Here is a 20,726-nt window from a genome sequence, read left to right as displayed (position 1 = left end):
CTGCGGGCAAGTTCTGGCTCTGCTTGCAGACCCCTGGCATTGTTACAGAGGGGCCTATGCCCCTCTGCCCACTGAACTCCTACTAGCCTTCCAGGCCCAGATCAAATGTCACCTCCGGGAAGCGCCTTCCCCATCCCCCACCCCACCCCCAGGCAGAGCTGGTGGCACCCTCCCCTGGGTACGCCCAGAGTATTTCCCATCATGCATCGCAAAGGCTTATTTACGGGTCTGACTTGGGCCTGGCTAAGTTCCTTGAGGACAGAGCCCTGCCTTATTTATCTTCCATCCATAGAGACTCAGACGGTGTGAGAAGGTGGAGGGAGGGAGGGAGAGAGGGAGCAGAAGGAAGAAAGAAAGGCAGGAAAGAAAAGAGGAAAGAAGAATAAGTCAAGCAAGGATATCAGGGGAAAATTCATTGATTCATGCATCCATCCATCCATCCATTCATTCAACAAATATCTATTGAATTCCTATCAGGCCCCGTTCTAGGCACTAAGGATACAATTAGCAAGCTCAAGCGACTGGCAACTGACTCTCAGCATTTCCAGGTGACTCTGGGGTGGGTGTGTGTGTGTGTGTGTGTGTGTGTGTGTGTGTGTGTGTGTGTGAAAGCCCTTCTGTCTGCAAGGGCCTGCTGCCGGGGCACCTGTCTCCCCTGGGGCCTGGTGCTTTTAGCATCTGTCCCTGGATCCTGTTGCAGCCCGAAATAAGGCTGTGAGCCACGATAAAGCAGGAAAGATTCTTGCTTCTCGTCAGCTGAGGCCAGAGCTGGCTGCAAGGACGCACCCCGCTCAGACTGGACCGAGGACCACCAGCACCTACACGACTACCCAGCTCTCAGCTTCCCGACAGAGGTGTTAATTTTGAGGGTGTGACATTCCCTCCTGCACACTATGGTCCTGCCACTCAGGTACCAGGATCCTAGGGGAGCTTGAGGAGCTATGGGGTGTGGGCAGAGGAGGTGAGCCAGCTGCCAGAGCCCCAGCCCCCAAGCAGAGGAAGGGCCCTGCCAAGGGTCTGGGGAGCATGGGGCCTCAAGGAAGCCAGGTGCCTGATTTGGGATGGGAGAGATTCTAAGCTCTAGGTCACTCTCGGTTAAATGGGGAGGGGTGGCTGGGATTCAAGGTGGGCAGAGGTAATGACTCTGCATAGGACTTCAAGGTCTTTAGGCTGCAGAGGGAAGCAGGGCCCCTGTCTATAAGATGAAAGCCCTTCCCAATGTCTGTAAATGTCTGTAAGGGGAGTGTTTGTCAAGAAACAGACCCATGCATTGTGGACTCCTGAGTGGTCACAGTTGGAGCATTCTCTGTCAACTCATGGCCCTCATCCCAAATGCGAGCAGACATGCTCAGATCTGATACGGTTTGCCGGGTGGGGGATTGTGGATGCCCCGAAACCCATCTGTGGATCCCATGATCTGGCCCAACCTCCTTATGTAACAGAGACACATAAGAGGAATTGAGGCACAAAGCGGGAGAGCTACTTGCTCACAGTTACAGAGGAAGTCAAGGACATGGATTAGACTCCAGGTTGCCCAGCTCAGTGCCCACTGACGCGGGGCCGCGTGTGGGTGTGGGGTATAGATGGAGGTAGACTGTTTTTTCTAAAGGAAGGAGTGAAGGAAAACCTGGAAGCAAAACACAGGGGTAGTCTGTCAGGAGACTCAAGAGCTCTGCCTTCTCTCCTGGGGCCAAGTTAGGGAACCTGGATTTGGAACCTACAGGGATTCTCTGGGGCTCTGGACCTCATTTTGTTTGTAAATCTCTTCCAAGATCGCTGGAAAGTGCCATGAGGTACAAATGGGGAGGGGGGGATAAAGGGGGAGGTAGAGAAGGGTGAAGGAGAGCACCCTGCAAGTCAGCTGAGGAATGGGGCATGGGGAAAGGGGTGATGGGTCTCTCGGCTTCCTTGGACCAGCCTGTGCCCTCCGGCCTCAGAGCCAAGTACTGGAGACAGAAGGAAAGGATCAGCCTTGTAGACCCCAGTGTGGGCCAGGCCAACAACCCATCCATACCCTCCTCTCCCTGGCTGCAACCTCCTTCAGCCCCTGATTAGAGTTCATCTGCGTCAGCAGATGACAGTCGTCTGAGACCCCCCACCCCCTATCCCTCGTGTCCCGGGGATTGCCCCCTGAAGAAAGAGTGCCTCCCTGGCAACATGGGAAGCAGATTTGTGTGGCTTCTAGCACCTCCCTTGCCTTCCCTGGACCTCAGTCTCCTCCTCTGTACAAAGAGACCCCAAAGCCCTGTCCAGCTCAGAGCCCTTCCTTGAGCCTGGGGTGGGCCAAGGCAGTTCAGAGCTGAGGCTGCGTGGACCAGGGACGCGGAGGATGTCTGGGGAGGGACACAGGGGGGCTGGCCATTTGCAGGCATCTCTCTTCCACAGGATGATCCCTAAGGAGCAGAAGGGGCCAGTGATGGCTGCCATGGGGGACCTCACTGGACCAGGTAAGGTGGACTCAGCCCTTGTACGGTCCTCAGATCCCATCCTTTCCTGGTCCCAAAGTGTAGCCACTCGGGCCTGTTGGCCTGAGGCCTGGGCAAACAGGTGTGAGTTCCAGGCCAGCCCTGAGGGAGCATTGTGGAATCTGCCACTTGGGCTGGGACACTTCCCAAAGCATTGGGAGGGGCCTTGCCCTGATGCCCACACCCCCACATGCTGAGACTGAATGCCTTACACTGGGCCCTTGGCCTCACTAAGTCCTTACCTCAGCCCCAGATTGAGTACTGAGGGCTCTGGTCCCAGTTCCAGCCTTAACTGTGGCCCCAAGCCCCCCCCCCCAACACTTGCCCTTGCTTCCTGTCACTGTGGGTCTCCCGGGGCCCCCATGGCAGGAGACAATTGTCAGGGGAGAGTGGGGACAGGCATGGGGCTGGCCAGAGCAGGCTCCCCAGTGTGACTCAGACCCCTTCACTTAAAAGTAGGCTCACCCAACGAAGAAATCAGCTAAAACACACGCTTATCCCCATATAAGACCTCCTCCAGAACTCTCAGCATAATTTTGGAGTCTATTAATTTGGCCTACTTCAGAGCATTGCAAGTATTTTTTTTTTAATTTTTAAAAAAGATTTTATTTGAGAGAATGATAGAACGAGTGTGCACACAGAGGGAGAGGGAGAAGCAGACTCCCCACTGAGTGTGGAGCCCGATGCGGGGCTCGATCCCAGGACCTCAAGATTATGACCTGAGCTGAAGGCAGATGCTTAACTGACTGAGCCACCCAGGCTTGAAATGGGGATTTCAAGTATTTTAAAAACAAATTCAGCTAGGTCAGGGCTCTCATCCTATAGTGCAAATGATGGTGAGAGATGCTGTTGGCTAAAAATGCAGATTCCCAGCTTCCACCCCCAGGATCCGGATTCAGTGGACCTGGAGAGGGGGCCGGACATGCGCCTTTCAGACAAGTGCCCGGGGAATTCTGGAGCACATGGACCGTGACCCAAGCTCTGACAAACCGTCCCGTAAGGACACCACTGAGGTTTTGCCCCATGCAGGTTCTGAGTATTTATCCTCTTGTATGACTTTATATGGGAGTGGTCCTAACCTATTTTGTGTGTTCTTGCCGCCTTTTGTGGGGGTCAAGTTTCTTTTTTTTAAATACATGATTTTGGGTGCTAACATACAACTTCATGAGGTATTGATGCACTAACTAGAAGAACCAGGCGATGCATTCTCTTTTCCCTTGGCTAAGTGATTAATTAATTAGTCCCCCAAATGTGGGCACATATCATTTATGCCAAACTGGAAACACATAAACTGTTGGCCATTGCTAGGATATTAACTCAAGACAGTTTTGAAGCTAAAGAAAAGTAGAAAGAAAAAAAAAACCCTCATGGTTTTACCATGAAAAGACAGCCACTGTAATACTACTATGAACACCATTATTATGTACTTAATCGGTGTCAGATCCTGTGCTAAGAGCTTCTGTGCTTTATGTTATATAACCCTCACAACAACTCTCTAAGTTAGATATTGTTGCCCCTGTTTCGCTGCCGAGAAAGCCGAGGTTCAGAGGAGCTAGGTGGTCACACAGCTAATTGTTGGTAGAGCTGAGATTGGACTCCAGATCTCTTTGTCTCCAGAGCTGCTGCTTTACTACACAGTTGTACAAATAATACACCCCTTTTATAAGATATTCAGACAAAACAGACATGAATGACTTTGAAAGTGAAAGTTCCTCATAATGGGACCATCTGGAGATAACCCCTGTTAACGTATTTGTGTGAATCCATCTTCTGTTCATATATAAACATATTTATAAAAACACATATATATGTGGGCTAAATACTCTACGCTGTATTCTTCAGCTTGCTTTTTTTTCCCACTTAGCAGCCTACCACAGACTTCTTTCCATCCTGGTATGATGTACCTCTCCGCCCCCTCCCCCTGCTCCCCCAGCATGTAATATTAAGTATATTGATACATGCACACACCGTATTGATGGTCAGGAAGGTTCATCTCAGGTTGGACCATTAGGAGCCGAGCTGAGGATTCTCACACAAGTGACTGATTGAGGTCACGCCCTCAGGAAGAGGGAAATGACGGAAGCAGGATAGGGCAGGGGAAACCGCTAAGCAAGGATGTGGGCTCAGCTGTTAGCCCAGGTTCGGTCTGATCCCGTGGGAGCTCCAGAGCACAAATGGCTCCACAGAACTCACCCTGTCTTCAGCGAGGAGGCCATGAACGCTTCTGCTCAGGAGGGCAGCCCTCTGCAGAAGGGGGGCAGTTGTGACCCTGAGCCACTGATGAAGGGCATCTGGGCAGCGCCCCCAAAACACGGATGCCCGGTTTTCACAATCTGACACCTCAGTGCAATCAACATCCTTGTATGTCTGTCTTCAGGCATGTTTATTCAACTTTTCTCCCTAAGAATGAATACCTAGCAATAGAACTGTTTCATCAAATAGACTTTATCTGTAACTTTTTTTTTTTAAATATTGAGCTCAATTCATCTGGTAGTATTTGATAATATGATGCCAGGGGACTTTTTATTATGTACTTAGATATAAATAGTCTTTCATGCTTTTAGTATGTAGGACCCTTTCTTGTTAAAAAAAATAGTGCAATTTCCAGCCCTCCTCTTCCTACATCCTATAAATAGTCACTACTGATATTCGGCATGCCTCCGTGCAGTTTTTTCACTGCATGCATAAACATATAGTACTTACTTTTTTAAATAAATGACTGGGATCTTAGAATACAGATTCTTCTGAAACTTACTTTTTTCCCCCTCTTAACCTACAATGGATCTCTTTCTATTCCTAACATGTAGGAGGTCTTCTCTCTATATTTGCTGAAAGAATTAAAAAAACCATCAGCCTCCTTTTTTAAAACCCAGTTTGGATTCCATTGACTGGAATGAGTCACAGCACCTGCATGGCCCCCTGATGCTGCCTGGCAGCCCCGTCCATCTCCCTGTCCCATAGGACTCGCTTAGACGATGGCGGCAACCTCTGGCCCCAAACTCCCGATGCCTCCTCCCCTGTCCTCCTTCTCAGCTGATGACCTTGCTTCCTATTGCCCTGAGGAGAGTGAAGGAACCAAAACAGCACCTCTGCCAGCTGCCTCCTCCATACCTGGCCCTGTGCTCGCATCTGTGTCTGCATTCTCGGTTTTCCTTCCCCGTGTGGAGGATGACCTCTTCCGGTCCACGCCCTCCCCTCCCCTCCCCTCTGTCCCGCTCAAGGACATTCTTCCAGGCAGTCTTCCCTCTCTATTGTGTTGTCAAAATTTCCCATCAGCTAAAAAACATGCTTTTATTTCTCCCTTTTAAAAACAAACACACACCTCTTGATTCTCCTGCTGCCTCGGTCCTGTGGAGCACAACTCCTCAAAGCTGTTGTCTGTACTTTCTCACCTCCTCTCTCTCTCTAACATTTTATTAAGCTCACTTCCAAACACACAAAAATAGGGAGTGCAAATCCTCACGGCCCTCCTTTCGTTCCTGGAGTCCAAAGCAAAACCCCAAAGAGCATGTCATTTCATCCCCTCCATACTTCAGGATGCACCAAGAATAATAAAGAAGACATTTCCTTACATGCCACAAAGACGGTAGCACACTGAACAAAATTAGCAACTTTGATTTAATACCACCTAATGACCAGTCCCACAGTCAACTTTCTCCAATTTTCTAGTTTGTGTTAATGAGGCTCCAAGAAGGACCACTATTTATCTGGTGGCCACGGCTCTTCAATCTCCTTGAATCTATAAGCCCCACTCCTGCCCTGCCCTATCGTTTTTGTTTTTGTTTTTGTTTTTTCCAGGTCATTCCCCCCTTTAAAGAACCCAGGCCAGCTGCCCTATAAAATATCTCACATTCTCAATTTGGTTCACTGCTTCCTCAAGGTGTGGTTAAAATGCTCCTCTGTCCATTTTCTCGTAACACTTTCCATTACAGTTTTCACACCCAAACACTCCATAGAAACTACTTTTATGAAGATGACCAACAACAGTGCCCCGACACTAAAGAGGATAGTCAGTTTTCGGCTCCGTGAGCACTCCATCTTCCCCCAAACGCTGTTATCCCTTGGTTTCCAGGGCACCACACTCTGGCTTTCCTCCTGCCTCACGGGGCGCCCCTTGCCAGGCTCCGTGGCTGGTTCCTCACCTCCTCGGTCTGGATGCCAGCAGCCAGCCCAGGGCTCAGGCTTCGGATCTCTTTCCCCCTCCCAACCCTGGTGATCTTACCCAGGCTCCCAACTCTAAACACCATTTATAGAGCTGGAACATGAACCCCCGTGTATCCGATTTTAGAGGTGGACGACTCTGGCCATGCTGTCCGCACGTATCCTCTTCCTACCAGTGTCCTCACCCCACCGTCACCCCCTTCCTCCCAAAGCCTCTCCTTGCCGGGAAGTGTGTCAAAGTGGGTGTTTTGCCAGTGGGGGAAACACAAAGGTTACGGTTGGGCTCCAGACGATTAAGGACAGCCATTAGCCCTGGAAACCCTCTATGTGGCTATCACGATGAGTCCTAACTCCGAAAAAAGAAAGAAATGTAATGGTCTTCACCAAACAACAACAAATACCATTTGTCAGCTCATGATGCCCCAACTTTCACCTCAGGTCAGTTTCTCCCATGAGCACTAGGCTCCCATATCTGGCTCCCTCCTTCTCAGCTTCTCCACTTGGACATCTGCAAGGCTCTTCCAACCTTATATGCCCAATTCTGCAGGCAGTTAGGGGAACCTGAATATGGATTAGGCATTGAATAAAACAAAACAAAACAAAAAAAAAAGTGTCCACTTGCACAGGTGGAGCTCTTTAACTGATAAAAGCAAGTTACAAGCCATGTATAACTATGACTTCGTTTTGGCTGAAAACTCTTATGTGAATACATAGTCTTTTTCTTATAAGATTTATTTATTTAATTTTAGAAGAGAGAGAGCGAGCACATGAGCAGGGGGAGGGGGAGAGGGAGAATCCTCCAGCAGACTCGCAGGTGTGCGTGGATCCCAGGTGGGGCTCAATCCCAGGACCCTGAGACCACGACCTGAGCTGAAATCAGGAGTCAGACGCTTAACCGACTGAGGCACCCAGGCGTCCCTCATACAGGACTATATAGTCTTTGAAAAGGATATGAACGGATATACACTAAGGTGTTAAAGTGGCAACCTCTGGGAGATAGAAATGGTATTTTTCTCTTTTCCCCTTATATCTGTATTTTCTAAATTCCTTCAGTGCACATATATATGCTATTTTTATAATAAGAAAAGGCTATTTTAAAATGGAAAGAACACATGTCTGACACAGAGCTCCTGATCTTTCCCATCTCCCCCCCCACCCCCCGCCCCGCCCTTCCTGTCTCAGTGACTGGCTGCTCCCCGGACGAGGACGGAGTGGCTCAGGCCCAAAACCTCCCCTCCTCCCGTGGCAGAGCTCACACCCATGGCTTACTGTTAGAAGATTAAACTAGAATCTGACCATTTCTCACGACTCCTACCACTACGGGCAAAGAACTGCAGAGGAAATTCATGGAATAAATACAAATGGCCAAAGAACATCTGAAATGGAGTTCAATTTCACTGAGTGACAAACACATGCAAATTAGGTGGAGGTGTCATTTCTGCCCACCAGGTAGGGAAAGGTCCCACAGAATGGTGACACCCAGTGTCAGCAGCTGTGGGGAGAAAGCGGCATTCTCCTACACCCTGGAGAGTGCTCGGAGGCAAGCACCCTTAGAGGCTGGCAGCCCCGAGGGCACTGAGGGTTTGGCGGTAAGAGCTCACTCTGGCCTCTCTGGGCAGTCCCTTTGCTGGACCTGGGCAAGAAGCTGAGCGTGCCCCAGGACTTGATGATGGAGGAGCTCTCGCTGCGCAACAACAGAGGATCCCTCCTCTTCCAGAAGAGACAGCGCCGGGTGCAGAGATTCACCTTTGAGTTTGCAGCCAGCCCACGAGTGGTGAGTTAGTCCCATTGTGCTTATAGGGGAATTGAGGCCCAGAGAGGGCCAGTGGTTAGCCTAAAACCAAACAGTGAGCCAGGTGAGGACGTCTGGCCCCTGGGGAGTCCCTCCAGCTCCAGCCGGAAAGGCTGTGATGTTCATGTTCCCATCAGATTCAGCCCCTGACTTGCTCTGTGATCCTAGAAAAGTGGTATCTCTTTAGGCATCTCTCCCCAGATATAAAACAGAAAGTGGAATGGGCATCGTGAGCTGTAGGTGAAGGGATTCTGGCTCCTACAAAAAGTGCTCTGGGCTGACTTTGCAGTGAGCAGGATTTAGATTAGACATTGAGCTTGACCTAAGTGAGAAAACACAAAACTCCTTCTCTTCTTGCCCCTAGAAGAACGAAAAGGCCAGAAAACGGTTTTCTGGTAGAGACAAGAATGGCTTATCCTCAGGCTTCAAAAAGTCAGCAGGCAGTTTCAGTTACTTGGAATGAACTCGGGGTCATTCCACTCATACTCCACTCAATATCTGGACTAAACAGGGGGTAACTGAGAGGGGATGATGTGGCAGAATGCAGAATAGTAAAGACAACAAAACACCTACCTTTGCTAGCCAAGCACTTCATGTGTATCATCTCATTTAATGCTCACAGAGCCCTATAAGCTAGAAATTATCAACACTACTCCCATTTTATGGATAAGGAAACTGAGACTTGGGATGGTCATCTGCCCAAGGTCAATATTAGAATAGCAACTAACATACAGAGAGCATTTCTCTGTTCCAGGCACTGGGATTAGCACCCTATGCTATTAATTCATCCCCCCAATATCCCTGGGATGTGGGCACTAAGATTACACACACCCCTTTTTTGGTGGAAGAAGAACCCTGGCCCCTTGCTGCACTGAGCCTCCCTGTGGTCTATTTGCCCCCACAGATCGTGGATGGAAGTGCCAAGGGGAAGGTAACAGGATCGAAGGTGACAGGAACAGTGGAGCTGGGGACGGTGAGTATGCAGGGAGCCCCAACAAGAGGGGAAGCTGGGGGAAGGGGCCAGGCAGCTCTGTGTGGCAGTCCATGGCCTCTGAGCACCCGCCCCTGTGCCCAGGTTGCCAACGGCCCTGAGGGGCAGAACTGCCGCTCTGAGCTCCACATCTTCCCAGCCTCATCCCAGGGCCCCGAGGACGCCCAGTCTGCAGCCTTCCCCGCAGAGTGTGCCCGCAGCCCCAGCGCCCTGGCACCGGGTGAGTGCCTCCCTGGGTCCTGGTACTGGGGCTGGGGCTGGGGGACCAGAGCCCATGCGGTGCTCCACTGTGGGGCAGGAACCAGCGCCCAGAGAGTGTCTAGTCTACCTCCCCCATCCCCCATGCCCCTCCACAGACCTAACACAAGCCCAGAGAGGTGCAGCAATGCACCCAAGATCACACACTGAGCCAGTCTGTGCCCCAACTCGCGGTTCCCCTGCTCTAGTCCTCCTTGCTTCCAGGGATGGGGAAGGATCGGTCCCCTTTGCTGGAACAACTCTGGCGTTATATCCCACCCCCCATCCCGGCTCCAGGCTTCCCTCACCCAACCATGTCTGTGGGGTGGGCAGGAGTGGGAGCTGAGGGAGAAAAGAACCCAGCTGCCCCCCATCTGCCTGCCCCCCATGAGCCCTGCTCCGTCCCCCAGGCTATGCCGAGCCACTGAAGGGTGTCCCGCCAGAGAAGTTCAACCACACAGCCATCCCCAAGGGCTACCGCTGTCCTTGGCAGGAGTTCATCAGCTACCGGTACTACCAGAGGGATGGCAGAAGTCACACCCCCAGCGTTGCCCAGTATCGAAATTTCAACAAGTAAGGCCAGGGCGGGGGGCAGCTTGGGGAGAGATGGCTAGGGTGCGCAGGTGCCTGTGGCGGCAGTTCCTGAGCCCTTCCACAGGCCAAGCTCTATCTGAGCACTTTCACATCGACGGAGCTCTAGCTAGAACTCAAGAGAACTCTTGCCTCGGCACATAGTAGGTGCTCAAGAAATGCAAAGGGAGTGAATGGGTGAATGTGCCACACATCTTATTGGTTTCTCCACACAACAGGGCAGGGAGGTGCTGCAGTTTTTCCTATTCTGCCAGTGAAGGGACCCACTCAGGAACATCAACAACCTGCCCAAAGTCACAAAGCAAGGAAGCAGCAGGTGTGGGATCCAAGTCTGCATTTGTCTGACTCCAGAGTCCGGTTTCTTGTTTCCTCCCTGCTGTGTGCCATCCCTTTGATGCACGTTCCTCCCCGGGCGGGGCCCCAACCTCACTAGTCCTAGATCAGCTCAGCCTTTTCCTCACTTTGCTCAAAGGTCTGGAAGAGGCCTAGAGATGGCTTTGAGGTGTATCACAGTGCGGAGTGGCAGTGAAACATTGGACGCCAGATGTTTGAGAGACGCAGAGGAGTGGCTTGTACTATTTAGAGCATGCGGCCTCAATGTGGGCTTACGCTGAGACTCCTCACTTCGCTGTGTGACCTTGGGCAAGTGACTTAACCTCTCTGAGCCTCTATTTCCCCATCTGTAAAATGAGACTATTACAGTATCTACTTTGTCAGACTGTTGTGAGGATGGCATGAGAAGCCGTAGGCCAAGTTTCTAGTAAGTAATAAGCTCTCAGTATACAGTAGCTATTAGTAATAGTACTGGTACTAGTATTAGCTGCAGGCTGAAATAATGGTTGGAAAAGCTAACAGAGAAAACTGGAAAGGGATAAATTTAGTGTTCTGCCCCAGGGGCCCAAAGACAAATCATAGGCGTCAAGACAGGAGCCTGGCGCTGGAGGGAGGCCTTAGGCTAGGGGATGCATTTCAACTGCAGTTGGCTTCCTCGGGCTGATGCTATTTCTGAAAAATTCTCCTCTGGCCTGGGCGGCATTAAGTGAGAAAGAGGAGGGTCCACAGGAGGAGGCCATGGTCCAGCTCTTCTGGCACCTGCTCAGACCACATGCGAGACTGTCTGACAGCCGGGGGCGATCAGCCCTGAGAAGAGACTGCTCAGAAGAGAGGCGACCTCCCTCACACAGCTGATAGCCAGGGAGGGCCCCGACGGGAAGAACTGTGCCCAACAGGCACCACAGGAGCCACGAGCCATTGGCAGGCATTCTGGGGTTTCTGCCAGGCCAGACCGTGCTCTCTCTGCTCCTGGGGCCCTCAGCCCCTACCTGCCCATCTAGTTCGGACCCTCGGCAGACATTCAGTCCTGAGCGCTGGCTTCCAGGCTGGCCCCATCCATCTCACGCTGCAGCCAGGACAGGACGAAGCACATTCCCACCTACAGGAGGAGGGCTTTAGGGGGCCCTGAGCCCAGGCCCCCTTTGAGACCCAAGAGCCAACTGATGCCGCAGCGGGGCTGAGCAGCAGTGTTAGTGGCCAAGCTGTGTTAAGGATCCAGGGCTCTGGGCTTCCAGTCAAGGGCTGGATCGTGAGGCCTGTGCAGCTTGGAAACTGCCCAGCCTATTCCCATAGGGCCTGGCTGTTGCCGCCACAGCTGGGGTGGTCCAGGCAGACCCATTCTCCTGGCTGGAGCCCAGGCCCTGGCCCGAGGCCTGCCTTTCTACCCCAGGGGCAAGCACTCCCTCATTCCCACTGCTCCCAGGCTTCGAGGAAAACACTACATGAGCAATGCTTTTTAAGTTTTCTTAAGATAAAAAAGTTTAAAAATAACATATTCTCTTACACACACACACACACACACACACACACACACACACACACACACACACACACACACAAACAACTACAAATAGAGAGAGCCCTTTGTTCAGCATCCTCCAATCCCAGTTCCCTTCCCAAATTCCCAAAGGTAACACTGGTCAGGTTGGTGTGTATGTTTTCAGATCATTTTCTCCCAGCAACTCCAGTCCTATAGTGGATGCATTGTTTGGGGTGTATGTGTGCGTTTTGATACTTTGTATCTCATTCTGTAACTTGCTTGCCTTTTGAAACTTTTGAAATCTATCCTACTTACTGTACACAGATCTTTTCATTCCCTTTAAGCGGCTGTATGGTATTCCACCATGCGAATACAGTACATCTGTCTTGTCTGGGTCTCTGCTAATGGACATCTGAGCTGTTTCTGGTTTGTGACCTCATTGCTCATACCCATGTCTTTGTGTATGCGTGCACGTGCTCCCCTAAGCCCTATGCTTACGGGTGCAACTGCTGGTTCACATTTTTAAATTAAAAAGATCATGCAAGTTGTCCAAGGTAGCAGCAAAATTTACCCTCCAACCAGCAGTATCTGAGTGAAACTGCCCCACCATCTCACCAACTTTGCCCCACTATCAAATTATTTCTTCTCACCAGTTTTACAGGTGAGAAGTGGCATGTCTCTGTTATCATTTGCATTTCCTGATTCTCGGTGCTCTTTCTAACCCTCTCTTCCCTCTCCGGCCTGCGGGTATATTGTTCTGAGGGGAGATGAGCAGAGCAAGGAAAAACCCCATTCCAGCTCCACTGCCTTCTGGAGCTTACTTAAGGGGAACCTAGAGTTTTGCCTAGGATAAGCCAATTCTAGCTTCGAAAATTTCATTCCTATTCCCAAGCAACAAGCCATCCCCACAAGAGGCAGATCGGGGGATGGGCAGAACTGAAGAAACCTGTTAAAGATAATACAAAGCCTTGCTGTATAGGTGAGGAAACTGAGGCCCAGAGGGAGGCAGGGAGGGGGCCCTACATGGTGACCCGCATGTCAGTGCTCTGCCATCCAGTGCTCTCCCACACAGCCCACCTCTCCTGCTGCTCTTCTATCTCCAGGACCCCGGTGCCCTTTGGAGGACCCCTGGTCGGAGAGACCATTCCCAGGGCAGGCACCCCCTCTGTCCCGGAGCTCATCAGTGGTTTGGAACTCCTTCGTCTCAGACCCAGCTTCAACAGAGTGGCCCAGGGCTGGGTCCGCAACCTCCCAGAGTCCGAGGAGCTGTAGCCCCAGCCTGAATATTCAGTTCCCCTGTCTTGGTGTTCAGGTAACAACTTGGAGGCAAGACTTCTGGACAGCACTTCACAGTTTATGAAGGGTCTTCACACACAAAACCTTACTGCAAATGGCCTCAAAGGCCACAAAGTTCAGTAGTCCCCAAATGGGGTGTTTCAAAATTTCCTGGGGATGATGTTTTGTATACAGATTTCTGGCCTGCCCCAAACTTGTAGTATTCAGATCTCCTGAGTTGGGGAATTTCTATTAGTAACCAACACTCCGAGGTGATTCCAATGAAACTTGTTCATGGTTTGCGTCTTTAGACATCCAAGCCACCAGTGAATTCACATCCATGCCTCCACTCCTCCCTGCTGTGGACTCTAGCTTACACTCCCCTGACAGGGAGCTCACAGCAGCCCATTTACCTATGGATAACTCTGATAATTAGAAAGTTTTTCCTTTTATTGAGATGCAGCTCTAAACATTTGCTAAGTAGCTACTGTGTGCTAGACACCCTGCCAGCCCCAGGGAGAGTGTGTGGCGAATATGCCCAGGCCCTGGCCTAGAGGAAGAGAGGACAGGAGGGAAGACAGATTTGAAAGCAGGAAATCATGTTCCTTTTCCCTACAGCACACTGACTGACAACAGAGGAAGAAAGGGGGCTTGAGGCAGAAGAGGGGGTCCCTAACCTTGGGGCTGGGGTGGGATTCCAGGAAGCTTCTCAGAGACTTTGGGTGGGACCCCAGAGGAGGACTGAGAGCCATCAAGGGCAGAGGGAGTGATGGGGAGGGCGTTCCTGCCAAGTGGACCAGCATGTGCAAAGTGTGGAATTGTGCACAGGAGGAGGTGTGTTCTGGAAAAAGGAGGGGGCTGTGCTAGAGGGGTGAGTGAGGGCCAGCACTGGGGGGGCTTTACTAAGGAGATGGGGGCAGTTTTTAAGCTGGGGAGTGACGGATCTTGCTATGTGGGGGACAGAGTGGCAAGGACTAAGGCCAGAAGCCAGGAATCCTGGCAGGGAACAAGGTCTAGACTAGGGAGATGGCCGTGGGGATGGAACGAAGGGGCACCCCTCTGTGCACCTTCGTCAGGTCAGGGGCAATGTGGGGTACCTGTAAGGCCCCCTTCTTTCTTTTCTCCTTCCGCTCACCATCCTGTGTGAGCCTCAGGGTAAATCTCGTCCTAGTCTCCACCACGGCTATTCAAGGCTGTATTCCTCTCACTAGGAAAAGGAGAGCAAGGAATGCCTCTTAGTTCAACTGGTCATGAGGAGGACAATGACAATAATGGTGGTGGTGGCTGCTTTTTATCGGGTGCCTCAGTGCTTGGGCTGCTAGTAGATTCTCCACATAGCCTATTTCTTATTTTCAGTTCAACCCTAAGGGAAAGGTATTGTCCCATTTTACAGATGTGGATATCCAGGCTCAAAGGAAGTGGCTTATCCAGGGACAGAGCCAAAATAAGAATGTCTAATTCCACTGGCTGTCCCTTTTCACTGCACTGGGTGGCCAGGCCAATGCCCACTCACTCTGGAACCATCTAAGCATGGTGTCCTGCCTTCAGGCTTAGAGGTGAAAAGTGCAGGTTGGGAAGTCAGAATGGATGGGTTGGGCTCTAACAGCTACTACTGGCTGTGTGAACTTGAGCAAGTCATTTTTTTGTCTCTACACCTGTAAGATGAGGACAAGGCCGGAAGCTCCTGGATAGGGCTGTTGTGAGCACAGTGATGGACACATACTTAAGAAGCCCTCAGTCATTAGATTTCATGCAGCTACTACTGCTCTTGATTGGAAGAGACGTTCTTGTTCTTGAGAAGCTGGCTGCAAGATGTCATTGGGGTCAGCAAAGCTTAAGCTGGAAGGAGAGCCTCTGATTACTGTAGGGCTCCCTGTGGACATGGACATGGAATTACCTCCCTCTGCCTCCTCCCTGACTCCCTCTCTTGGGGACATGAGAAGGTGAGAAATCCAGCTAGTTCCCAGGGTGCGTGGGATAGTGGTTACATTTTCCTTTTGTTCTGGACTTTCACTGCACCCCACACCATCTTGAGGGGCCAGCAGCCTATTAGACTTGCCTGCCATTGATGTGTTGTCTTGAATTGGGGCGCTGCTATTGAAAGCCATGTCTGCATGAGCTGAAAACCAACCGTGAAAGTGTCTGACACATAGAAGAGAGGATCTGGACTACCTTGGCTTGGCGCTGCTGTGTTCCGGACAGTGATGGCCGCCCCCAGCTACAGGAGAGGAGGGCCTACTGCACCCGAAAGCGAATCCACATTCTTTCTTCTGATGATGTGACTTTCACTGATGTTGTTAAAAAAAAAAAAAAAGAATGCTTATTATCTAAATAAATAAGTAAAATGTGGAAAGATTGGCCCATCTCCCATGCTCATAGTATCTCCCATGCTCATAGACCTTCCCAGCCTCCTGCATTCTGCCTCATCCCCACATACTGGAGGTAACCATGGGAACAGTTTGGACCTCCTAGAATTCTAGAATTATTTGACTAGATAAATATGTAGTGTGGAAAGGTGCATAGGGGCAAAAATATGTCTTTGTTTAATGGGATCATACCGTATGTACTATTTTGTATTTTGCATCTTTATTCAACAATAAGTAAAATTTGGATCCTGAAAAAGCAGGCCATTAACTTTTCGTGTAATTTGTGGGCCTAGTGAGCCCTTCATATAAAATCCTATTCTTTGCCTGTTCATAGAAAATTCTATGCTTTTGCCTGTTCTGTTCCTTACCTAAATGAAATCATCGGGCGATATGGAAATGAAAAGGACTGAGACCAGCCAGGACGCTGGGAAAGTGGACATGAGCTATGGCAGGGATGAGTGGAGAGGAGCTGGGTTCCTTGGGCGTGGGCGCAGACACAAATCGGCAAGCAAAGGAAGGCGGATACAAACACGAATGTATGCTGTTGCAAGGAAGTGTTCATATGAAAGTCGGGATGGGGTTAACTTTGGGAGGAATAAAATGCTTCTGGGGAAGGGATAAAAGGCTTCTGGGGAAAGCAGGACAATTTCCATTGCTGGATTTGGATGACTGTTACATGAGTGTTCACTCTAGAATATTAAATTTAGTTGTACATCCGTATTTTATGCACTTGTTCTGTGCATGTGTTATATTTTACCAAAACAATCCCTTCTTTCAAAAAGTGAATGGACAAATCAGTAATAGATCAGATGTACCTGATGAAAGAATTAGTGAACTAGAAGTGCCCATAATGTTTCACAGAGAGGGGAAGAGACAGAGAGTATGAGAGAGAGATTAAAAAGACATGGAGAATAAAATGGAAGGGTCTGACAGTACTGATAGGAATTCCAGAAAATGCTTTAAAATGACTGGGTTTTCTCCAGATTTGATAAAAGACATAAATTCACACCATCCTCACCCTGTCATGAGAAGGGATATTAAATCTACACTTAAGAACCACTGTATTGAGTGGCGCCTCAGTGGCTCAGCTGGTTGAGCGGTTGAGCATCAGCCTTCAGCTCAGATCACAATCTCAGGGTCTTGGGATCAAGCCCTGAGGGCTCCCTGCTCAGCAGGGAGTCTGCGCCTCCCTCTCCCCCCTCCCTTTGCACCTCCCCCACTTGTCAAGCACTCGCATTGTCTTTCTCTCTCTCTCAAATAAAATCTTAAAAAAAAAACAACAATACTGTATTGAAATTGCAGAACTCCAAAGTCGCAGAGAAATTTCAAGAAAACTTAAATTACCTACAAATTACCCAGATGAAAAAGCTAGATTATCTACAAAAGAAGGATACTTACAATGACAGCAATAATAGAAAAATATCTTCAAGAAGTGAGAGCAAAATAAACTCATTTTCAGACAAATAAGTAATAGGAGAATTTCCCACTAACCCCTGAAAGAACAAAAGAACATGCTTTAGGAAGGATCCGGAAAAAAAGTATAGAATCTAAGAAGCAATGGTGAGCACAGAGATCAATCAATTCAATAGACAGCAGGAAGGATGAAAAAGAAGCAATTAAAGGGACATGAATTAAAGTATAAATACATTTAAATATATCAGTTATCATAATAAATGTAAATGTCAGGAAGGATGAAAAAGAAGCAATTAAAGGGACATGAATTAAAGTATAAATGCATTTAAATATATCAGTTATCATAATAAATGTAAATGTATACAACTCACCAATTTAAAGATACTCATGGTTTGGGTAGAAAGTAATTCCAGCTCTATGCCTTTCACAAATAGTACTCCTAAAAATATGACATGGAGGCAAACTAAAGAAACAGAAGAGGAGGGGCGCCTGGGTGGCTCAGTCGTTGGGCGTCTGCCTTCGGCTCAGGTCATGATTCCAGGTCCTGGGATCAAGCCCCGCATCGGGCTCCCTGCTCCGCAGGAGGCCTGCCTCTCCCTCTCCCACTCCCCCCGCTTGTGTTCCCTCTCTCGCTGTGTCTCTCTCTGTCAAATAAATAAATAAAATCTTTAAAAAAAAAAAAAACGGAAAAGGATATAGATGTTGTCCGGAAGAAATGTGATCTAGTTATATTAACATCAGACAAGGAGACTTCCTGGCAAAAAGCATTATTGTGATAAAGAGGATCCTTGCATAATGATAAGCCCATAGTCATTGTGGAAGATTTAACACAGTTCTTTGAATTACTGATCAGTCATCAGACAGCGTAAGGATATAGGAAATTTGTACAATAAAAGGAAAATGTGGAATCTTGCACCACCAAGTTAGAGAATACTCATTATTTTCAACTACTATGAAACACTTCATAAAATGAACACACAAAATTTAAAACTTTTATGCATCAAAGGATCCTTTTTTTTTATTATGTTCAATTAGTCAACATATAGTAAGTACATCATTAGTTTTTGATGTAGTGGTCAACGATTCATTAGTTGCGTATAACACCAAGTGCTCATCACAACACGTGCCCTCCTTAATTCCCATCACCCGGTTACCCCATCCCCCCACCCCCCTCCTTTCTGTAACTCTCAGTTTGGTTCCCAGAGTCCAGAGTCTCTCATGGTTCGTCTCCCCCTGCGATTTCCCCCCTTCATTTTTCCCTTCCTTCTCCTAATGTCCTCCACGTTATTCCTCATGTTCCACAGATAAGTGAAACCATATGATAATGGACTTTCTCTGCTTGACTTATTTCACTTAGCATAATCTCCTCCAGTCCCATCCATGTTGATGTAAAAGGTGGGTATTCATCCTTTCTGATGGCTGAGTAATATTCCATTGTATGTATGGACCCCATCTTCTTTATCCATTCATCTGGTGAAGGGCATCTCGGCTCCCTCCACAGTTTGGCTGTTGCAGACATTGCTGCTATGAACATTGGGGTGCATGTGCCCCTTCTTTTCACTACATCTGTATCTCTGGGGTAAATACCTAGTAGTGCAATTCCTGGGTCATAGGGTAGCTCTATTTTTAACATCTTGAGGAACCTCCATACTGTTTACCAGAGTGGCTGCACCAGCTTGCATTCCCACCAACAGTGTAAGATCAAGACAATCTACAGAATAAAAGATTATAACTCAAAGAATAAAGTAAGTATCCATGAATTCATAGTGATGTAAATAAATCATTGAACAAAAAATAAATGGGGGAGAAAAGACAAACCTTCTTTCTTCCTCACAAAAGACTTCCAAATTATGTAGAAACTTCCTCTTCAGGAGATGAAATGTAATTCCCATCCTATTGATTATAGATTGGCCTTACTGACTTGCTTCCAAAAAATAGAACATAGGAAGGGAAAAACAGTAAATTTATGAAGGAGAAACGTGGAAGACATCAAGGGATCAAGGTTAACATCATCAATGATATTCAGATCCCTGACATAACATGATAAGAAGGGCACTGCCCCTTGAGATATTTTCCCCCAAATCCATAATCCCAGGCTAATCATGAGAAAACATCAGACAAATTCAAGTTGAGAGACAGTCTACAAAATAGCTTACCAGTACTCATTGGTAATGTGGTAGACTGTGTTGGGTTCTGGAACAGAAAAGGGATATCAGAAGGGGAAAAAATGGCGAAATTCAAATAAAGACTTCGTTTAATGAATAGTATTATATGAATGTTAATTCCTTAGTTTTGACAAAAATACCATAGCTACGTAAGATGTTAACATTAGGGAAAGCTGGGTGAACAGTAACAACTCTCTGTACATCTGTGCAACTTTTTTGTAAATCTCAAGTTATTCCAAAATAAAGTTTTAAAACTAAAGAAAAAACAATCCCCACAAAGAAAACTCCAGGCCCAGATGGCTTCACCAGTGAATTGTATCAAATATTTAAGAAAAAAATAATAGCAATGTTACACAAACTCTTTCAGAATATAGAGGAAGAGGTAACATTTCCAAAGATATTTGATAAAGCCAGAAGAAACCTGACAAAGACGTTACAGAAAATTCAAGATCAATACTTCTCATGAACATAAACACAAAAAACCAAGTGATATATATATAATTCATAAATATAAAGATATATGATGTATAAATACATATATAAAATACATTATAACTGTGTTGGGTGATAGGGCTTCAAATGAAGGTGGTCAAAAGGCACAAATTTCTTGCTGTAAGATAAGTAAGTTCTAGGGACTTAATGTACAGCATGGTGATTATAGTCAACAATACTGTATGACATATTTGAAAGTTGTTAAGAGAATAGATCTTAAAAGTTCTCATCACAAGAGAAAAATGTAACTATGTGAGATGATAGATGTGAACTAGTTATTTTGTAATTATTTTGCTATACATACAAGTATCAAATCACATTGTACACCTTAAGCTAATTCTATGCTATGTGCCGATTATATCTCAATAAGAGTGGAAAAAACAAAATACAAAAATTTTAAAAAGAAATAAATTATGACTAAGTTAGGCTTATCCCAGAAATGCAAGGTTGCTTTGACATTCAAAAATCAGTGTATCATAGAAAGACAAATACCACATGATTTCACTCATATGTGGAATTTAAGACACAAAACAGATGAACATAGGGGAAGGGGGAAAAAAAAAGAGAGGGAAGCAAACCATAAGAGACTCTACTATAGACTCTTAACAAACTGAGGGCCGCTGGTGGAAGGTGGATGGGGGAGGGGCTAGATGGGTGATGGGTATTAAGGAGGGCACTTGTGATGAGCACTGGGTGTTATAAGTGACAAATCTCTGAATTCTACTCCAGAAATCAATATTACACTGTATGTTAACTAAGTAGAATTTAAATAAAAACTTAAAAAAAAATCAATCAATGTAATTCGCCACATTAACATAGTGAAAGAGAAAACCATCTGAGGTCAAAAAAGTGCTGACAAACTTCAACATCATTTTATGGTGAAAATTCTGAGAGAATTTGGAAGGTAGCTTCTTCAGTCTGATAAAAGGCAGCTACAAAAAGAAAAAATCTATAGCTAATATCCT

General features: G+C 47.7%; 1 protein-coding gene across 3 annotated transcripts; it reads left to right on the top strand.

Annotated features, from left to right (window-relative positions):
* Positions 1-1,736: 1,736 nt before the first annotated feature.
* On the top strand, positions 1,737-13,322 carry MYOZ3 (myozenin 3). Of its 3 annotated transcripts, XM_088023692.1 has the most exons (7): positions 1,737-1,756; positions 2,386-2,447; positions 8,246-8,400; positions 9,323-9,391; positions 9,494-9,629; positions 10,057-10,219; positions 13,154-13,322. In XM_088023692.1, exons 2-7 carry the CDS (start codon positions 2,387-2,389, stop codon positions 13,320-13,322), a joined length of 753 nt encoding a protein of 250 aa, XP_087879818.1. In that variant the 5' UTR covers positions 1,737-1,756; position 2,386. The 3 variants fall into 3 exon arrangements, with proteins under 3 accessions (XP_087879818.1, XP_027962484.1, XP_087879817.1); XM_028106683.1 differs by lacking the exon at positions 1,737-1,756 and having other exon boundaries at positions 2,387-2,447; positions 9,323-9,376; XM_088023691.1 differs by lacking the exon at positions 1,737-1,756 and having other exon boundaries at positions 2,387-2,447.
* Positions 13,323-20,726: the final 7,404 nt, after the last annotated feature.

This window comes from Eumetopias jubatus, unplaced genomic scaffold (assembly GCF_037043125.1).
Source record: "Eumetopias jubatus isolate StellerSeaLion01/CBP00866 unplaced genomic scaffold, mEumJub1_p1.0 scaffold_5, whole genome shotgun sequence".
Lineage (NCBI taxonomy): Eukaryota > Metazoa > Chordata > Mammalia > Carnivora > Otariidae > Eumetopias > Eumetopias jubatus.
This window is presented reverse-complemented; position numbering and strand designations above follow the sequence as displayed.

What these genes read in the sequence shown, in the direction of transcription:
- MYOZ3 (XM_088023692.1), top strand. Translation starts at nt 2,387, where the DNA reads ATGATCCCTAAGGAGCAGAAGGGGCCAGTGATGGCTGCCATGGGGGAC. An exon ending in GGGGGACCTCACTGGACCAG is followed by an intron (nt 2,448 to 8,245) that starts GTAAGGTGGACT and finishes CTCTCTGGGCAG; the next exon opens with TCCCTTTGCTGGACCTGGGC. An exon ending in CAGTATCGAAATTTCAACAA is followed by an intron (nt 10,220 to 13,153) that starts GTAAGGCCAGGG and finishes TTCTATCTCCAG; the next exon opens with GACCCCGGTGCCCTTTGGAG.